Source organism: Lotus japonicus, chromosome 5, assembly GCF_012489685.1.
Source record: "Lotus japonicus ecotype B-129 chromosome 5, LjGifu_v1.2".
Taxonomy (NCBI): Eukaryota; Viridiplantae; Streptophyta; class Magnoliopsida; order Fabales; family Fabaceae; genus Lotus; species Lotus japonicus.
Genome location: NC_080045.1, coordinates 8,234,195 through 8,253,675, shown reverse-complemented (window position 1 = coordinate 8,253,675; position 19,481 = coordinate 8,234,195). Strand labels below are relative to the sequence as shown.

The 19,481-nt window shown below is 33.5% G+C and overlaps 2 protein-coding genes across 2 annotated transcripts; one reads left to right on the top strand and one right to left on the bottom strand.

Moving 5' to 3' along the window:
- Nucleotides 1-900: 900 nt before the first annotated feature.
- Nucleotides 901-5,057, top strand: LOC130719022 (probable inactive poly [ADP-ribose] polymerase SRO1). Its single transcript, XM_057569673.1, has 6 exons — nt 901-1,326; nt 1,395-1,753; nt 1,834-2,087; nt 2,457-2,572; nt 3,036-3,167; nt 4,986-5,057. The coding sequence occupies exons 1-6, from the start codon at nt 901-903 to the stop codon at nt 5,055-5,057; spliced, it is 1,359 nt and encodes a 452-aa protein (XP_057425656.1).
- A 2,464-nt stretch (nt 5,058-7,521) lies between these two features.
- Nucleotides 7,522-8,295, bottom strand: LOC130719021 (ethylene-responsive transcription factor ERF017-like). The gene has a single exon (XM_057569672.1). The coding sequence runs from the start codon at nt 8,293-8,295 to the stop codon at nt 7,522-7,524; it is 774 nt and encodes a 257-aa protein (XP_057425655.1).
- Between the last annotated feature and the right edge of the window lie 11,186 nt (nt 8,296-19,481).

The window sequence follows — 19,481 nt, the reverse complement described above, 5'->3', positions numbered from 1 at the left end:
CATAAAACAAGATAAGAGTGAAGCTTGGCCGTTTGATTGACTTGTTACTCTCTCTGGAACCGTTTTTGATTATCATGGACCTTGAGTTTGATTGGATGGAATACTCAGACCTGATTCTATCCCCTGCTTCATTCTGTTTCTGCTTCTCATCGCTGCTGTTTTCTATCTGTTTAGTAGTATCTCATTCTTTTTTATGTTTTGTCCTTTTGTTTCTCACTTTTGTTGTACTAAGGGTGGCACCCCTTGTGCCTCATATGGCTTTTCCAAAAAAAAAAAATAAGAGTTTAATTATCTTCCTTTTATCCAACTCTCTTATTTTTCTGAATACCAAATGATGCATATAAGTTAAAGTTAACATACAACTTGATGCTATTAAGTATTTTTATTTATTTATACATTATATTTTTTCAAATCTTTTCAGAGATGATACTTTTGCAATATTTGTCTATGCAAGTGTTTCAGATTACTTGTTTTGTCCTGTTCCTCTGTAAGTCTGTAACAAAAAATAGAAAAGAAAAGATTACTTGTTTTGTCATACATGGATTGCTTTAACTAGTTAACTCATCATTATCTACTATGTCAACTTTATATACTATCATATATATTAGTCCAAAGTTCTCAATGTCATTGTCTACACCATGTGTCTACTGTGTCTTAATTTAAACGTGCTCAAGGTTCAAGATTCTATTTGGTTGCTACTTCTGAGCTTTTATCTTTATGTGTTTATAGATATTCATTTAGTATACAGAAGTGGAAGCTGGATCTGAACTGAAGTAGAAGCAAGTGTGTGTTCCACATCTAATGCGAGTTTCACGATCAACGTTATATCAACAACCATCACTTGCATCACGCACAAGCAGAGTTATCAAAAATATGAGATTGGAAGATTATGAAAGAAAAATGACAATTGTTGGTCCTCATAGCAGACAATTCTTTCTTAGGTATTATTTGAACTATAAGAAGAGTGGAAAACCTAAACGTGTGATGTTCTACAATAATGGTGAATGGTTGGATTATCCTAGAGATATTGTTAGTTTGGTCAAGAATGATCTTGAAATGAAAAAGGCAGCTCTGGAAATAAGGCTAAATGGTTGTGAACTTATACTAGATTTTTTACACATGTGCCAGGTGGACTTGAAAACCGATTTGCAACAACCAATAGCATGGATTGTTGAGGTAGGAGGTTGCTTTTTCCCTGAAACTTGTGTTGTTTCTGATGGTAAATCTTATAACTTATGGGAACATGAGAGAGTGAAATTATGTATTGAAATCAAAGTGAACGAGGTTGATGAATCCAAGTTGAGGGAGTGTAGTGGGGAGCCTAAGGTCAACTAGAAGTTGGAACCATGCTGAACAGATTGGAATGCGGAAATGTTTGTGAATCCATTATACAGAATAAAGTAGGTTTTGTTCCTTATGCTGAATCTATACAAGGAAATTTGGATTTGGATGATGTACAGAAGATTTTCCTTAATGGAATGAACATTTTTGACAGTATTTATGTTGAGATAGTGGAGGCATATCGCTGCTTAGGTACATTAATGCAAGCACAATTGGAGCTATTCCAGACTCAAGCTAAAATTACAAAAGAACTACATGGGGATGCAAATTTTCGATATGCTTGGCTTCCTTTTTCTAAAGAAGATTTATCTACAATGATGAAGTATGGACTTGGGCATTGTCCACTCTGTGCAACCAAATGCACGTACGGTGCTGGTGTTTATCTTGCAGCTGTTACCTGCCCTTATGCTAGGTTAGTTTTCAGATGATCAACTTTGAAAAATAATATCTTTTACATACTAAAAACAAGATTCAAAATTTCCATATTTTCAGTGCTCGTTATTGTGATACAGACGAAAAGGGTGTTCGACACTTGGTTCTTTGTCGCTTAATAATGGGGAGCATGGAAGTTTTTTTTCCTGGCATTGGCTCCGCCACCGGTCAATTTCAACCCAGAAAATCTAAATATGATACTGGAGTTGATGACATCCAATGCCCAAGATACTATACAGTATGGAATACGAATATAAATACTTACATTTATCCAGAATTCATTATTAGTTTTAAGGTCTCAGGAAATGCTGAAGGTAATATACACTGTAACTTAAGTTTTTTTTGTGTGTGTGTTTGCTATTGACATATGTTTTCCTAGCATAAATAAGTTGTACATTTTGGTATTATATAATTAGAACTAAGTGGGTTCATCAAAGGCAAACTAATTGATATCTATGATTCATTGTTTCCATTTAGGTGAAAAATTTATAAAAGATTTTAGATTTTGGAAATAGTGTTTTATCCATAAAAATAATTATCATCTTGTAGTTGAGATCTCTTATATTCAACAATTGATGGCTTCGTTATGTTTCAATAAAACAACAAACGTTCTAAGCTATATAGTGTTATTCCTTTGAAGAAAAGTTTCTTCTTGATCACTAATACATGATGCTTTGTTACAGACTATTTTTGTGGAAAAGTGAGAGTAAATAATGATTCCGGTGCTAATTCTTCTAGTTCCAATTTGACTAGTCATGGTTCTAGTGACTTCATAGAGTCAGCTACTTCAGTGGATAATGTAAGTGACTTGATATGAGTTTTCTGTCTTTTGTTTTTCCAAGTTTTCTATGTACAAGTGAATGTTAATTCCAATATTTTAATTGTTGTTTTCATCTAAGAATGATTCTACCTTTTCAATTTGATTTTTAATATAAATTTTCCAAATTAAATTTCTCTTGATAAGAATGATGACATGGTTTTTCTATTCTAAATAAAATCAAAAGTGGTTAACTTGATCTGCCTTTATTTTTGGAAGAATTAATGGTGGAACCTACAAGTATGATGCAAATTTTAATCCGTAAGATCATGTAAATATTTTTTTCTCTGCGATTAGGTACATCTAATTCTTCTCATTCTTAAGGAATGTAGCTCTTAATTACTTCGCCATTGTTTTATGAACTTATTTTGTTTCCTCTACTGTTTTATGTGTGAGGTTGGTTGCTTGATAAACATATTTACTATAGTTAATGTACAACTTGTAGGAGTTTTATCCTTTTTTTTCTTCTTCTGATTTTAATGCCATTCGAGTAATTTCTATGTTGGTCCTGGCTATTACTGACAAGGTTTCTTCCAGTGATATGAGTTTTATCAAAGCGCATTATGAACTATACAAGGTATATGCAATAGCTACTATTCTTGCATGTATGTCTTCTGATAAGTGTCAATTTTACGTAGTTTTCCATTGTTATTAAGGCACATTTCTATGTGATTTATGGAAATTATCTTGCAAATTGACTCTCTTTTGATTAGAATGTGTTTAAATGGAGATCCAATCTCAATTGTTGTTGTAGGGACATGAATCTAGTGAAGAGATGAAGATTTGGTGAAAAGATAAAGAGTTTTGGAAGGTTTGGGAAAAATCAGCTGAGCCCTTTAAAAACCAGCTGAGCTCCTTTTATCCTGTCAGAAAAGGGCTGGGCGGCCAAGAAAGGGGCTGAGCGTCTTCAAGGCGGTTAAAGAAAACCCATCCCTAAAGTAACAGGGTGCTGAGCGGCCAGAAAAGGGGCTGAGCGGTCGTGCCAGATTTGCCATTTAAAAGGAAAATTTAAATCAGAACAGAGAAGAACTTCTTGGATCATAACTGAAACCCACCACTTAGGGAAAGAGAGAACTCGAAGGATAGTATCAAGGGAGGTATAGGAGACTTGGGAGAAGGCTTTGGAGCCGATTTCATCGCCGGGGAACCGTCACGTATTCGGTTTTTCATCGTTCTTCTTCTCTTTTATGATTGTAAAGCTATTCATGGAAATGGATAGCTAATTTCTCATTTGTTGGGATTAGAACTAGTTGTTTTGATACTCATGTGATCTATTTGATTTTCTTTCATGCAAATTTCATGTTTCTATGCTAAATAATCAATGGTTTTCTCTTTTGCTTCATGCTACATCTTAGGTTTGATCCCCTTGGGTATTTTGATTGATTCAAACTTGTGTAGGGAACTCACATGTTCTTGAGTCTGAACTAGAGTTAATCATATGTTTCTTTTCCATGATTCAATGATTTTTACCTTGTGCTTCATGCTTGTTTTGGATTGATCACCTAGAACATGAATTTAGATTTAATAGGATGGTGGGAACTAACTATTTAAATCTGAATTAGGTAAAATCATCTAATGATTCTAAGGTCTAGGGATAGGGTTAGATCATTAGTCTATTCAAACATCTATGCTTAATGCTACTCATTATTGTTAATCGATCAAGGGATTGAAGGTTAATATAGGGAGTTGATAATCTTCTACACCGGGGGACTGGGTAGTAAGATAAGAAATGGTGGGAGGAATCAATTGCATAGAACGATATTTGTATGTGAATCAATAGAATACATAGAGGTCAAACAACGAAACTCTAATCCCAGCAAAACTATCTACCTTGGTGAATCCAACTACTTTACCTGCTTTCTTTATATTTTCATGTTCTTAAACAAACCCCTAATATCTCTGTTAACCATCATTTGAGTCTGTTAGCTATTGAACGGCATAAGTATTACACCTCCTTGTGGATACGACAAAACCCTTTACTATACTACGGTTGAGTCTTGAGAGATTCAAACGTAGAGTGGTAAAAAAATCTTTCATCATCTTCCTGAATGAAATATCTCTAATATGTCGTGTCGTTCTAATTCAGGCAAAGCAGATTTCCCGTCTTGATTTTGTGAAGGAACTAAGGTTGATAGTTGGAGATACTATATTGAGAACTACAATAACAATCTTCAATTTAGGGTGCAAAATTCTAACTTTCTTTTTTATAAAGTTTAAATTTGTCTTTAAATTATTGTATTGTGCATTGTCTTTTGATGTGGTTATATATACCTCCAGAATCATTTGCTCAGTATAATAGGCTATAATTTTCATATGAGAAATAAATTGCAAAATCTTAAGTGCAGTCTTCTGTTATGTGGTTATATCTATTAAATGTCTAACAATTTGCTTACAGATACTATCAAACGATGAATTGGAAGGCTCCAACCAGAATGAAGGCAGAGACTCACTGTCTATGAGGAATTGAAGAACTTTGCACCGAGAGTTAACTATTGCCAATTTTTTGTATGACAATCAACATGAAGTTTTGATATTTTTGCTCATAGCAAAACTGAGTTTTCTCATCACCTGTTGGCATTTATTTATATCTAGACGTGTGTGGCACATGCTTTCTATTAGATCTTCATTATAGTTTATTTTTTTATCCCATGTGTTAAACAACATATGTTAGAGTTTTATAATGAAAGTTGTTCGGTGGGGTATTTGCAATCGTGTTTTTTCTTTTTAAAATATGTGCATTTAATTTGTACTGAACTTGCATGCTATTTATTAGAAAAAGTGAACAAATTTAGTTTTCATTTTACATTTTAATACAGTGGAGTTTGAGTATTAAAAAAATGGAAAGAAAATGAATTAGAGGTAGTTTTCTTGTTTAGGCTCATATTAGTAGGGATTTAAGTGGCTTTTGGATATTATAACGATACACCTAAAATGACTTTAAAAGGGTTATTCTAACTTGATAATGAATTCAATTAACATCCCTGGTTCTAGTTAAGAATTACGAATACATTTGAAAATAAAGTACTTATCATGAAAAGTAATGAAATAATCTTGTGTTAATTCTATTTCCAAGCTAGCATGATCAGATTTTGTTGTGGGGGTTGCCACCCACACCGTCCCCTTCCTGTTTAGCAGTGGTGAGTTCCTGGTGGACTCGGTGGAAAGAAGTCTTGGTGCAAAAGTTGGGCTCTTTTGATTGTGCTCAGAGAAGAAGGGGTTCTTTTCCTTAAAAACATTTTCATTTCGCCCCTCCCAGATTCTCCACAACAAGCAGTATGTTAGAGATAGCTAGATTGCTCTGACTCGTGTCCTCATTGAGTTCAAATCGGCTAAAAGTTTCCAGGAGCCACACGTGTAATCTGGTTATTTCTGTAGCTCGGGGAGATGAGGGTAGTCCTGAGAAGAAAATGAAGAAATAAATGATATAAATAAAATTTTATTTCTTAATATATCAATTCTTTATGTAGCTCAATTGGTTAGGTGTAGGGGCATTCATTGCATTTTTAAGAAACATAAAGGGTATAAATATATATAGACGAAAAAAGAGTAGGAACGATATTTGCACAAAATTAAAACATCAAGGGCAAATGGGTAATACTGACAATAATATTCCATTTTCATTTTTTACATTACTGAAGTTATATGTGTCAAATGGGTGTCCCTAAAAGTGTATGTTCATCATCATTTTCAATTCATTTGGATAGCATTAACTCGGGCCAAAAGAATAGAGAAAAAAGTTTAATGAGTACTTCTTGACTCTTTGCTAATTATTATTATAAAAAATGACATCCCTTGAAAAGGACATTCCTTCTTGGAAATAATTATTATTATTTTCAGTAATTCTTGACTCTTTCCTAATTCCTGATTACTTTCATTTTAACTTAAAAGCAGTTTTTACCCTTTGTTGTTTTAACTTTGTGCAAATGTCGTCCTTACTCTTTGTTCGTTTATGTTTGTACCCTCCATGTTTCTCAAAAGTAATCAAAAAATTAGAAAATAGTCAAGAATTACTCAAAGTAATAATAATTATTTCCAAGGAGTGTAAAAAATGAAAATGAAATATCATTTTCAGCTATTACCGATATGACTTTTTCTACGCACAATTTCTAGATATTTCATAGCGTTAAAATAACATTTCTTTGTTTTTTTCCTTTAAACTTGATAGAATTTGAGTCCCCGAAGGATAGATCAAGTGGTAAAGAGCTAGGGACATAAGAGTTGGGTGGGGTAAAGAGTGAAGGGTTCAGGGTTCGAATCCTAAAAATGACTAATTTACTAACATTACTAACAACTAACATTTGCCTATAAAAAAAATTGAAAGTTTGAGAGTAAAGTACCACCACAAACTGCCTGCATGAGTCAAATAGGTGTTGTGCAATGCAAACGTGCATCGAGTGCGACACATTAATCGAGAGATGACACACAAAAATTTAATCACTTCAATCATATTTATGTTATGTTTGTGCTCGACCTGATTTAAACATGCATCGAGTGCGACCCATTAATAGAGAGATGACACACAAAAACTTGGTCACTTCAATCATATTTATGGTATGTTGTGTTACGTTCGACTTGATTTAACCTACAATATGTGCAACGAGTGCGACCCATTAATAGAGAGAAGACACACAAAAACTTGGTTCAATCATATTTATGGTATGTTGTGCTCGACCTGATTTAACTACAACCTTGACCTAGCTATTATAAGTTTCCAAAGAAAATGATGGAGGTTAATTTGCAAGTATATATAATGAGTTGCAATAAGAAAATGTTTGGTGAACACTCCTTGAGTGCAGACACTCAAAATAAGAAAAAAAGAAGGAAGAAGTAATGTGTATAGAAAGTGTATGCAGTATTGGGAGTCTACCTATACCTATCAGGTTATCATAACTCCCGGAATAATAATTTGGCATAGAGAGGCTGCAGGTGAATCAAAAGCTCCAACTCCAAAGGAATGAATGGTTGGAAAAAGCATCACCACCTTCCATTTCATCCTCAAAAAGTGTTGGGTGTTGAACTGAACATAACTCATCCGAGTACTCCATATTATTATCTGGCCCAGAATAATAGAGCCCAAAATCGGAGCCAACAGCATTAACCCCATTATTCAAGTCATCCAACATATCCGAAATTGTCCAATCCAAGGTCCTCATGTCCCCATAGCCCATATCATAGGAATCATTCAAAGAACATGAGTTTGATGGAGAGCTCTCTGTTATGCTAGTGTTAATGTTGGACTCAAACAAATCATCAGCACCATGTTGTTGTGATGTTTCTCCTTCTCCTTCTCCTTCTCCTTCTTGTTCTTGAATCACCTCCATGTTGTTGGCAAACTTAGCAGCAACCTCTCGAATTTCCTCTGGGGAAAGTGATTGGTCCCCAACTCCAACACAATGAAGTTCCACTTTATGAGGGGTGTCAGGGAAATTGAAAGTGGCATGGCGACCACGCAAGCAATACAGTGCTGCATCGAAGGCTCTAGCAGCCTTCTCTTGCGTGTCATAGGAACCCAACCATATTCTCTCACGGCTATTGGGTAGCCTTATCTCAGATACCCATTTCCCCCATTTCCTCTTCCTCACACCTTTGTATAACTTAACATTGCTACTACTATTGCTAATGTTGGTGGTGCAGGCAAGGTTTATATTACAAGAAGGCGTTGTGGTGGTGCTAGTAGTAGTAATAATGGGGTCAGAACTAGCCATGTGTAAATGGCTGTGAAAGATGGATTGTGATGATGAGTTTGATGAAGTTGACGGCGGGTTAAGGATAGGAAGGATTATTTATATAGTGATCAGAGTCCTGCATGTGAGGAATTGAAGCAGCAGCACAAAGATTTTTAAGCTCTAAAAAGTGTTTGATCAAAGAAAGGGGCACGTGGGAAGGAGATAAGGGGAATTTTCTCTTGGGTGACGTAGGGGTGGACGTGGGGGTGGGACACTTATTTTGCTGTACAAAGGACCACGTGTGGAAATTTTTTGAATCTTTTTGTATGAACATGCCGAAAGTGGTCATTCGACCCTCACTTGTTGTTATAGAACAACAATTCCTTTTTCAGGGTCTTTCAGAATTCAGCAATTAATCTAAAATATTAAAATAATATTAGCGAGGGAATTAGTGACGGAAAAACAGCGAGGTTACTGATCCGTCGCTATTTCCGTCGCTAAATTTTAAAATGGTTTTTTTATTTCAAAAACATGAATCCGTCGCTAAATACGTCACATTTCGTCGCTAATAGCGAGGGAATTTAAAATCACTTTTTTTTAGTAGTGTTGATAGCAGGTTCTTTTCAAAAAAATAAAAATTCAAAGAGTTATTTATTACCATTTAAAGCTTAATTCCTAAATTTTTGGACTAATAAAAGCTTAATTTAAAATGGAGAAAATAATTAATACGTAAGAGATAAAAGAGAAAATTATAAATATGAGGAATATGTATAAATTTTAAATACCTTTAATACTCATAAGATAATTTGTAATTTTTGTAGAATTACTAAATAAATAATTATATATTAACTAGAAGATGACCCGTGCCTTGCACGGGAAATGTTTCAAATTTTCTGTTAAAAAATTGTTAATTTATTTTGTAATCATAGGGAAAATTTTATGTATTTTTACACATGTGTGTTGCTTTTGTTTTGATTGCAATGAATGATCTTTATATGGTAGTATAAATTTTAAAATATAATTTTTTTTGCTCCAAAAAGATAGGTTAAAATTGGCATAGTTGACGTTGCAAAGCACGAAGTTTTAAGGTCAGTTTATTGCGGTGTTATTTTAAGTTCTTGTGTAAACTATAGTACATATGTTTTGTCGATTGAATAAACGAAGTAAGATGAATTATAATAGACATTCATTTGAAATAAGGAATCCTTCAAAAACCTCATGCCATATTAAACTTTTTAAAATTCAAAGGTATCGAGAATCAATATCAATATCAATATCAATATCAATCAATATCAATCAATATATATTAGAAAAGAAGAACTTTCATAGTGACGTGTCAGCACCAGATTAATTCTTAGTGACGTGTCAGCACCAGATTAATTCTCATAAAAATTATTCCACGTGTCAATTTGTTAGAGGATATAATTTTCAATTGATATATGTTTTAATTTTATATATTCAAACCTAATTAATTGATAGTATTTTAGAAGATATAATTTTCACTTGATATATGTTTTAATTTTATATATTCTAAAATAATTGATTGATATTATTTTAAAAGATAAGATTTGGTCTTTTAATTTATTTTAAATTTATTTTTAGAATATATTGATTAATTTTTATTGAATTTTTGAATTTTTTATTAATTCGGGATTTTATGAGTTTTTATTGTGATTTGCTAGATTTTGTTAGTTTTTATCTATCTTTATTTAATACCTTTTTTAATATTAGATTTGATTGAGATTTAGGTTGTTTATTTATTAATTTTATTTTAATTTATCTTATTATTTATTTAATTTTACTTCCAGGAAATATTTTATTTTATTTTACATTTATTTATAGAGTATAATAATTAATTTTTATTGAATTTTCGGATTTTTAATTAATGCAGGATTTTATGAGTTTTTATTGTGATTTGCTAGATTTTGATAGTTTTTATCTATCCTTATTTATTATTTATTTAATTTTAATTTCATGAAATATTTTATTTTATTTTTGAGTTCCTTTTAGAGTATAAATGAATTTTTATGGTATTTTTATTGAATTTTCATATTTTTATTTAATTCAGGATTTTATGAGTTTTTTATTGTGATTTCCTAGATTTTGGTAGTTTTTATCTATCTTTATTTAGTACCTTTTTAAAGTTTAGATTTGATTAGGATTTAGGTTGTTTATTTCTTGATTTTATATTAATTTATCTTATTATTTATTTAATGCTAATTCTAAGAAAAAGGAGTTGATTTGGTGCTGAGGGTCCACAAAGCTACCATGGACACGCAGAGATTTGATAGCTGCTATTTCTACCTCTGCCACATGTCGCGATCAGGTCAGAGGTATGCCGTAAGATGATGTTACGTGAAGAAGAGTTTATCATGTTGTGATTAATGGTTTGTGCCATTTCAGTTTATCCTTTGTTCGTAATTCAATCCTGGATTCTTAAATTTCACATATTTTGTGTGTTTTGATTCAAAAGTTTACAAATTTTTACATAGACCCTTTAACGAATCATTGTTGAAGATGTAATGTTTTGATTCTGATGTAATGTTTTTTCTATTGTTCTTCTTCCGCTTTTGTATTTTTTTTAAAACCAGATTTTAATATAATTTGTAGAAATTCATGCGTGTGAAGCCATTCTAAACCAGATTTTGGTATAATTTATAGAAATTTACGAAACTTAGGATAGCCTGAATTTATATTCATTTCTCAAATTTTGCCCCTTTTTATTCTTCATGTTTGAGTTGTGTATATAAGCATACTATTTGCACTGTATGTGAATGATGCACAACTTACTAATTTTTTTTTAATGATGCACAAGTCAGTCAAATTGATGAAAGCATATGAAGAGCTCACATTTAATCTTCATGAGTATGTTTAGCCCATTCTTAAGGTTGGTTCATGTTTTCCTCAAACTCATTAGTTTTGTATATTCTCATGTTTTAGTATGCCAATTGGGTGACTTATCTTACTTTGCTCTATATATTTTCTTAAGTTCAATTTAAATTGATTGTTAGTATAAATTTAATGGTGAAGTAACCACAATTATTTTGGGTGAGAGAATTATTTTGTTTTTTCTCACATATATAGATAATTTGTTGGGGTGCGCACATATGGGGCAATACACCATTTTTTGTTTCTCTTGACTGAAATGTGTCTTTGATTTTTTGTTTCACAAGGGTTCCACCCCAAGATTCACAAATACACTAAATACAATTCTTTCACCACAGTCCTTTCAAATTGGTGAAGGAGGGTATTTTGTTCTTCAAGACTTCATTTTGGGTTTCTGTTTCAATCTTCTTCATGAATTGATTTTGTTCTTCAACTAATTGTAAGATGTCATATGCTTCAAGGATTCCTGCTTTTCTCTTCTTAATCAAAAGCAAAAGGATTGAGGAAAAGAAAATCTTCTAGGGTGCAGAATATTCACTAATTGGAAAAAAAAAATAACACGTGTCATTCTCAGATTAATTCTCATAAAAAAATACATTTTAAAATTTTAGATTTGATTAGGATTTATGTTGTTTATTTCTTAATTTTATCTTAATTTATTTTTGATTTATTTTTAGAGTAAAAAAATACATTTTTAAATTTTAGATTTGATTAGGATTTAGGTGGTTTATTTCTTGATTTTATCTTAATTTATTTATTATTTATTTTTAGAGTATTAATTAATATATCCCAAACTTTTTTTTAAAAAGAGTGAGTTTGAAAGCTATAGCTTAAGTTAATTTATTAATATATTCCCAAATAATAATAATAATAATAATAATAATAATAATAATAATAATAATAATAACATATGTGTGTGGATATGGACCGGTTGGGTACTATAGTGCCCATACCCGCACCCATAACCATTATTTTTTGTGGGTAATTATCTATACTCAACCTCATACCCATTTAGCGGTTTTTTATCCTACCCATAGTGGGTATTTTTTGCGGGTATCTTATGATTTTGAGATCCATTGTCATCCATAGATTTAGATTTTGGCAAAGATGGATAGCTTTATGTAATGACATTGAATTGTCTAAAGGTGGAGAGCTTCGAGTTGCTACCCACGTGAGTATGGAGACGGGTACATGTAATTTTTAAAAATGCGGGTATGGAGATGGTATTATAGTACCTACCCATTGTCATCCCTACTTAGTTGGAATAAACACAATAATGTTATACTTTATGATATATCTTACACAATCCTGATTTGTGCTACTATCACATTAATTTTTTTTAAGATTAATATGTTGATAATTCCTTATATCTATGATTTGTGTTATCGTCTTCATATTTACGAAGAATGTGAAACGAGTTCCTCTTGGTCTCAATCGGGCTTAGAAGACATATTTCTCGTGCAACGCGCGGGTAAAAAACACTAGTAGTTTTTAATTTGCACCCAAAATTAATGTATCACGTAATTTAAATTTAATTTGTTTTAAATTCTTAGAACTACTCTACTGTTTGAAAATACTTTTAAGTTTTAAGATAAGTTGTTGCTTTTTTATTTGATCTAAAAACATAATTCATTTTTATTTCCCTAGATAAGTTCTCAACTATTTGAGAATATTTTAAACTTCTAGATAAGTTGTTGCTTTTATTATTTTGGTCAAAAATTGAATCATAATTTATTATGAATTTAAGATAAGATATTTTTTAATTTAAATTTAAAATTTTAAATGCTCATTTGATAAAGCAGCTATGTCCTTAAAAAATATTAATTATCACAAATTTAACGCTCTAATTTTGAGGGTCAATTTCAACGCCCTATCAAGATGGTTTTTCCCCTCCAAAAAATCTATTTTTAAAGTTATTAAAACGAATACACATTAAAAAATTGTCAAATGAAAGACATGTTCGAATTTCAAAGATTTAAAAAAATGTCAGCAATAATAATATTTTGGCATGAGCCCCACTGGCTCTGTTAGGGTTTCATCTTCTAGGAAGGAAGTAGATAGATCTGTGTCACAGCAAAGAGAGGGAGTGAGGTGGGAAAGGAGATCAGGCTTCACAGTTTTCGTTGACGGTTTGGATAAAAGAGCTAACTACAAACGTGTTCGGAAACTGTTCGAGAAGTTCGGGAGGATTGAAAGGCTTTTCATTCCCAGGAGCTTACGACACAGAAGGAGCTTTAACTTTGGATTTGTCACCTTCCTCAATAAGCAAGATGGGCTGAATGCAATCTCTGAACTGCACAAGAGGAGATTCAACGGAGTGTTCCTAACAGTAAAAGAAGCAGATTCCTCATCCCATGCCACAGAAGTGTGGGTAAAAAACAGAGTTCCGAAGGGGAGAGTTCAAGCTAAACGAATGCAAAAATGGGTGCCAAAGAGGAAACCGATTATGCCAGAAGATAAAAAAAGCCGCATGGAATGGAGGGTGAAAGATCATCAAGCCAAGGCTCAACCTCCGGATACGTCTTGGAGGAAGGAGAGTGTCCGGAAAAATTCGAATATTTCTAAAATGGCAGTTGCAGAGCTAAACAAGATGGAGAGGAGCAAAGTCATCCAATACCGAATTCATGAAAAGGGCCACAAGGGAGTGCAAGTTAAACCGTTCGGTGCAAAAGAGAAACTGTTGTTATTCCAGTCCGAGTGCGAGCGTGATGGATTCTTGAAATTGTATGCAGCAGAGGTGGATGAGTCATTTTCTGCATTAAAAAAATTGGAGGATTCACAGGTGCCCAAGGGATTCCTTACGTGGATAAAGCTCTGGAAGGTACCGATTGGATTCTGGAATGCTGAGTTTTTCAGCAAGCTAATCAGCAGTATGGGGACTTTTATAAGCATGGATGCGCAGACTAGTAAGGAGGAACGTTATGATTTTGCTAGGATTCTGATAATGTCTCCAGAACCTATACTGGAAAACTTGATGATTCCAATCACTGTGGACAGTAAGGAATTAGAAGTCTTAGTGAAAAGAGATTATGTATGCCAGGAATTTCCTGAGGATGAGGATCACATATTTCGTGACAAGGATTCAGGTGAAAGTCCTTCGTCGGAAAAATCCTGGGTTGCCGAATCAATTCAATATTTTTCACCGGAGGAAGCTGAAAGAGCTATCGGTGCCGACGTACTTCCATTGGGATTCCGGTTGCATGGGAATGTGGAAGATGTCTCGAAGAGCATCACGACCAATGATTACGTTGAAGGCGGAATTAATGAGATGGTGGGCTCGAGATATACAAATCAAGCTAGTGATTGGCCAATTCAAGTTGAGTGGAGACAGGTGGACTTAAGAGCTGATACATTAAATTTATTCTACTCAGGGCTGAGGCAAAATTCAAATGAAATGATGTGGCGTTTAGTAGTACCAACAGAACGGTGGAACTTGTTTTACTATGGATGCAATTTCCCAATTTTACCCTCTGAAATGGTGGGTCAGCTTCTAGTCTCTTGGGCTGAACAATATTGTGGTAGGCCCAGTACTCTATTTCCAAAAACGGTAGGCCCTCTTACCGCATGCGATCTAGTTGGAAGCTCAGCTTCAGGGGGTCATTTATCCCTTTGTGAGATTGATGAGCACACAACGCAAGAAGATACCTCTGGAGACTTCATAGAGGATATCGAAACACCAGATTCAATTGAACAAAGCCTGAACACCTACTTACAGAACACTGCTAAAGGGATTAATAGAGGCCATAAACTCCAAGCGTTGGCCGACGTTATCCCGAAAGGTAGAAAGGGTTCAGAAAAGAAGAAAAGGGGTAGAAAGTTGAGAGCTGAGGTGGGTTCTTCAATATTGCGAGAAGTAACAGAGGCTTGTGGCGGCGTTGATCCAGATATCGCATCTCTTCAAGAGGAGGTGCAAAGAGCAGGCTCCGGAGGCTATCTCACAAGGGCTAGGAAGGCTTATTTCATGTGCAAGCCCGCTGGTCTAAATTTCCCAGGGAGTGATGAAGAAGCAATTCGAGGCTTTGCAGAAGAGCTAGAGGAGGATAACCCAAGATTGCATCCAGGTCGGTAATGGGCAGAGCTCGGAAATGGCTTTCTTTGAATGTTAGAGGACTAGGGAGCCCAGAAAAAACTCGATCAGTAAGGGTTGTAATCAGGAAAGCCAAAATTGAACTGTGCCTCCTTCAGAAGACTAAGTTGGATGAGAAGAAGAGAAAAATTGGAGAAAATCTAGCGAACTATCTGCAGATGAATCATGAATTTGTCCCTGCTGTGGGCAGTGCTGGGGGACTCATTTCTTGTTGGGATGCTAATTCTATTCAAGTGGAGGAAATTTTGAAAGACCAACGGTTTCTCATGCTGATTGCTAAGGTCCCATCTATCCCTTTTCAGGTTGCTATTTGTAATATTTATTGCCCAAACGTTGCTACTGATAGAAGAGAGTTTCTGGAGAATTTGTGTGAGATATTATCTGAAAGTAGAATTGAAATGATCTTAGGAGGGGATTTTAATGGGACTTTGAATTATGGAGAAAGGAGAGGGGAGTCAGATGTTGTGGATAGCAGCTTATGTAGTTTTGTGGAGAATCTTAACCTAATTGATATTCCCCTTACGAATGGCGACTTTACTTGGTTCAGTGCAAGGAATGGGGGTGTGTGGAGTAGGCTAGATAGATGGCTGCTAAGTGAAGGAAGTTTTCAGGCGTTGGAAGGGGTAAATCAAGCAGTGGAATAGTGGGGTTTATCTGACCACAGGGCGATAATTCTGTCCATAGGTGAGGAGGTTGACTTTGGGCCAAAACCATTTCGGTTTTACAATAGTTGGATGCTGGAAGAAGACTTCGGGCAGTTGGTTCAAGCTTGTCCTTATGGACAGCTATATTTATGCGTGAAGGTGTGGCCTGGGTGATCCCTAGGTCCATTCATGATCTATTGTTGGAATGGGACCACCTTCCCAAACTGTCTGACAGTGTGCTGTGGAAGATGATTCCCTACTCCCTAATATGGGCTCTATGGATAGAAAGAAATGAAGCTTGCTTTAATGGGAAAAATGTGCATGCATCACAGATTTGGGATATGCATTTGGTAAGAATTGGTTGGTGGTCAAAAGCCTTGTCTAACCGGTGCTCGTACAGTATGGAGGATTTCTCCAGAAATTTCACCAATATCAGATTGAATCAGAAAAGATATATTCAGCGGCGAGATCATTGGTGTCCTCCATCCCGCGGAATATTGAAAATCAATGTTGATGGTGCCACGAAGGGCTGCCCGGGTCCTAGTGGGATTGGTGGAGTCCTAAGGAACTCAAACAATGAGATCAAAGGTTTCTTCTCTAAGAACTCGAGGCTGGGGTTCTCCTTTGAAGCTGAGGTAATGGCTATCTTTGAGGCCCTGAAACTTAGCCACCAATATCTGATCGCAACATCATAATAGAGAGCGACTCCTCTCTAGCAATTAAGTGGGTTAATCACAGCAAAGATAGGCCTTGGAAACTGAGAAACATTCTTAATCAAATTGATATTCTAATTCCCTTAGTGAATTGCCTAGAAGTTAGACATATCTATAGAGAAGCTAATATTTCTGCTGATGCTTTAGCCAAAAGAGGATCTGAGAAACCAAATGATTTGTACTATTTTAACAGTAGTGTGGATTTTTGATTACCTTGTGGGGGCTTGTCCCCACCATCCTTTTTCTTTCCAGTTTTTAATAAATTCATGTTCTCGAAAAAATAATATTTTGCTAATCTTTTATTAATGTAATTCAGTTATATATTACAAAATATATTACGATATTATTTTTGTAATAAATCATATATTTTTCCTTTGTGGAAAAAAGAATGAAAATATGTGCAAGTGAATTATTGTGCAAAATAATAAATTTTGGTTTTAATTTGTTATTTGTTACCTAATTGATGGATTTCGAAATTAAATCTGCAATGTGTCAAACTCCTTTTAATATGTATTCTTGAATATAATATATTAATTTTGATGATAAGATGTTTTGTTTTTAATTTTGAATAAAATTTAATAGTAATGCATAGTAATTACCTAAATTCCGTAATTGATTGAAAAAAAAAAGAATAAGAGTCAAGTAATTATTAGCGAACAAATTAGGTAATAATTTAATTAAATAACATTAAACTAAGAACACAAAAAACCATATACATTCGATAACTTCGTTTTGTATTTTATTTTTTAAAAATCATGTTATGATAACAACAAATGATGTGAAATTAACAAATCCTTCTTGCTTTACTTTTCAAAATGAACATCCACAATTGTTTTATTAAATGTTTAACGTAATAATATGAGTTTCGCTTAGGGAAAAAATGAGGTCTATAGAAAACAGTAAGGAATTTAAGAAAGTGATAATTTATAAAAACAACATTCAAGTTGTAGTGATTTAACTAATCAATAAAGTTCATAAATAAAGATCATAACACATAAATTGTAAATCTATATTTTTCAAAAGTTTTATCGAAGTATCTACCTTCGAAGTTATTTTATGATTCGAAATTTTGAAGCATGTAATATCATTATTTAAGAACTCAGTAGTAAACCACTCTGACTTTAGTTCGATGTCCTGGTAAGATTTGCAAGGGCTATCAGAGCTTAAGTACTCCTTAATATTACCTATATGTAATTAAAGGATAAAATTAGGGATCTTCTCACAGATTTCAAGGTAGGGCAGAATATGCATCGTTTCTCCAAAAACTTGTCATTCTTCGTGCTTTGCAACAAATTGGGAAATGTGAAATCAACCATATCGAGAAGAGGATTTTTTATATCATGTATTAAAAGATCTGCTGGAATTGCATTATTTGATTCACTACGCTCATTTGAATCGAAATCACCATCACCCATTTTGAGAATCCAGTCAGCAAATTCTTTTATCTCTGATGCAAGTTCTGGTGACCTTGATATGCCTAACCTCATGTTTCTAGTGAGCTTTAAAACTTTACAATGTTTCAAAAGATCAGTAGAATTAATGGCAACAAATACGATATCTTGCTTAGGAGTCCACAACAAACTGTAGAGAAGTCTACAACAAATTGTTGGAATAAATGGCATGTATTAACTATATTGTCATGCTCAATATTCATCTCTTGTATACAGAATGCTAGGAACTCTCTTAGTGTGACAGTTAGCCTCTTTCGCCCACTTTGGCTCATTGCTTCATCCCTTGATGGAATACCTTCCTTCAATCCTTCTTCTCTAAAAGGAAATAATTTCTTAAAAGCACATAAAAATTTAATATATAATTTAAAATATAAGAAAATTAAATTTAGAATTTTAACATACTAAGGTATGAATGAATCATAAAATCACTATATAATTACTCCTATAATTCTTAAAAAATAGAAATAAATACTCAAATTATATTAAAATTAATATATACTTCTATTAGTTTATGTATTAAAGTATATTCGTGTAAAATGTTCACTTCCGTGTGAGCTTTTTACTCTATAATACACAGTTAAAAGTAAACTAGTAAACTATATATAAATATTAATTTTCTCTAATACCCACATTATTATTCTTGGCTAAAAAACACTTTTGCCCCTGGTGTTTCAAGTTTGTGCAAATTATGCCCTTACTTTATTTTTGTCGATGTTTCTACCCCTCATGTTTTCAAACAGTGCACCGTCTACCCCTCATGTTTTCAAACAGTGCACCGTCTACCCCTCCGTCAAACAGACACGTTAAAAAACTAAAGGAATGAGCTGATTTGACTTTTTTTTTTCATATTTTTTGGACTTGTCACGTGGAAATTACAAGTGAAATTGGAAAGAGGGGGCATGAGAGATTCAAACTCAAGACTTGTAAGTAGCAAAACATGCTTTTAACCAGTTCAGTTACCTGCATAATTGATATACACATCAAGCAAATTTAATTTATATCATTTCTTTGATCATCATCAACTTCAGATACTCATCTTGATCTCTCCAATCCACTCAGGAACTTCTCATGAGAAAGCCTGACTGACGAAGGGGTAGACGGTGCACTGTTTGAAAACATGAGGGGTAGAAACGTCGACAAAAATAGAGTAGGGGCAGAATTTGCACAAACTTGAAACATGAGGGGCAAAAAATGCTTTTTAGCCATTATTCTTTTATGCATATTGACACTTTAATTTATTAAAAAATATAAATGAGTAGTTGTAATAAAATATATTATTCAATTAGTTTATATATAAAAGTATTTTCATGTAAAATGTTTACTTCCGTGTGAGTTTTTTACTCTTTAACTTGTACATCAAAGATTAAATTGGTAAAAATTTGTTTTGGATCAATTTGTCACTTATAATTGCAACTGAAATGAACTAAATAATTAAAGATAAGGT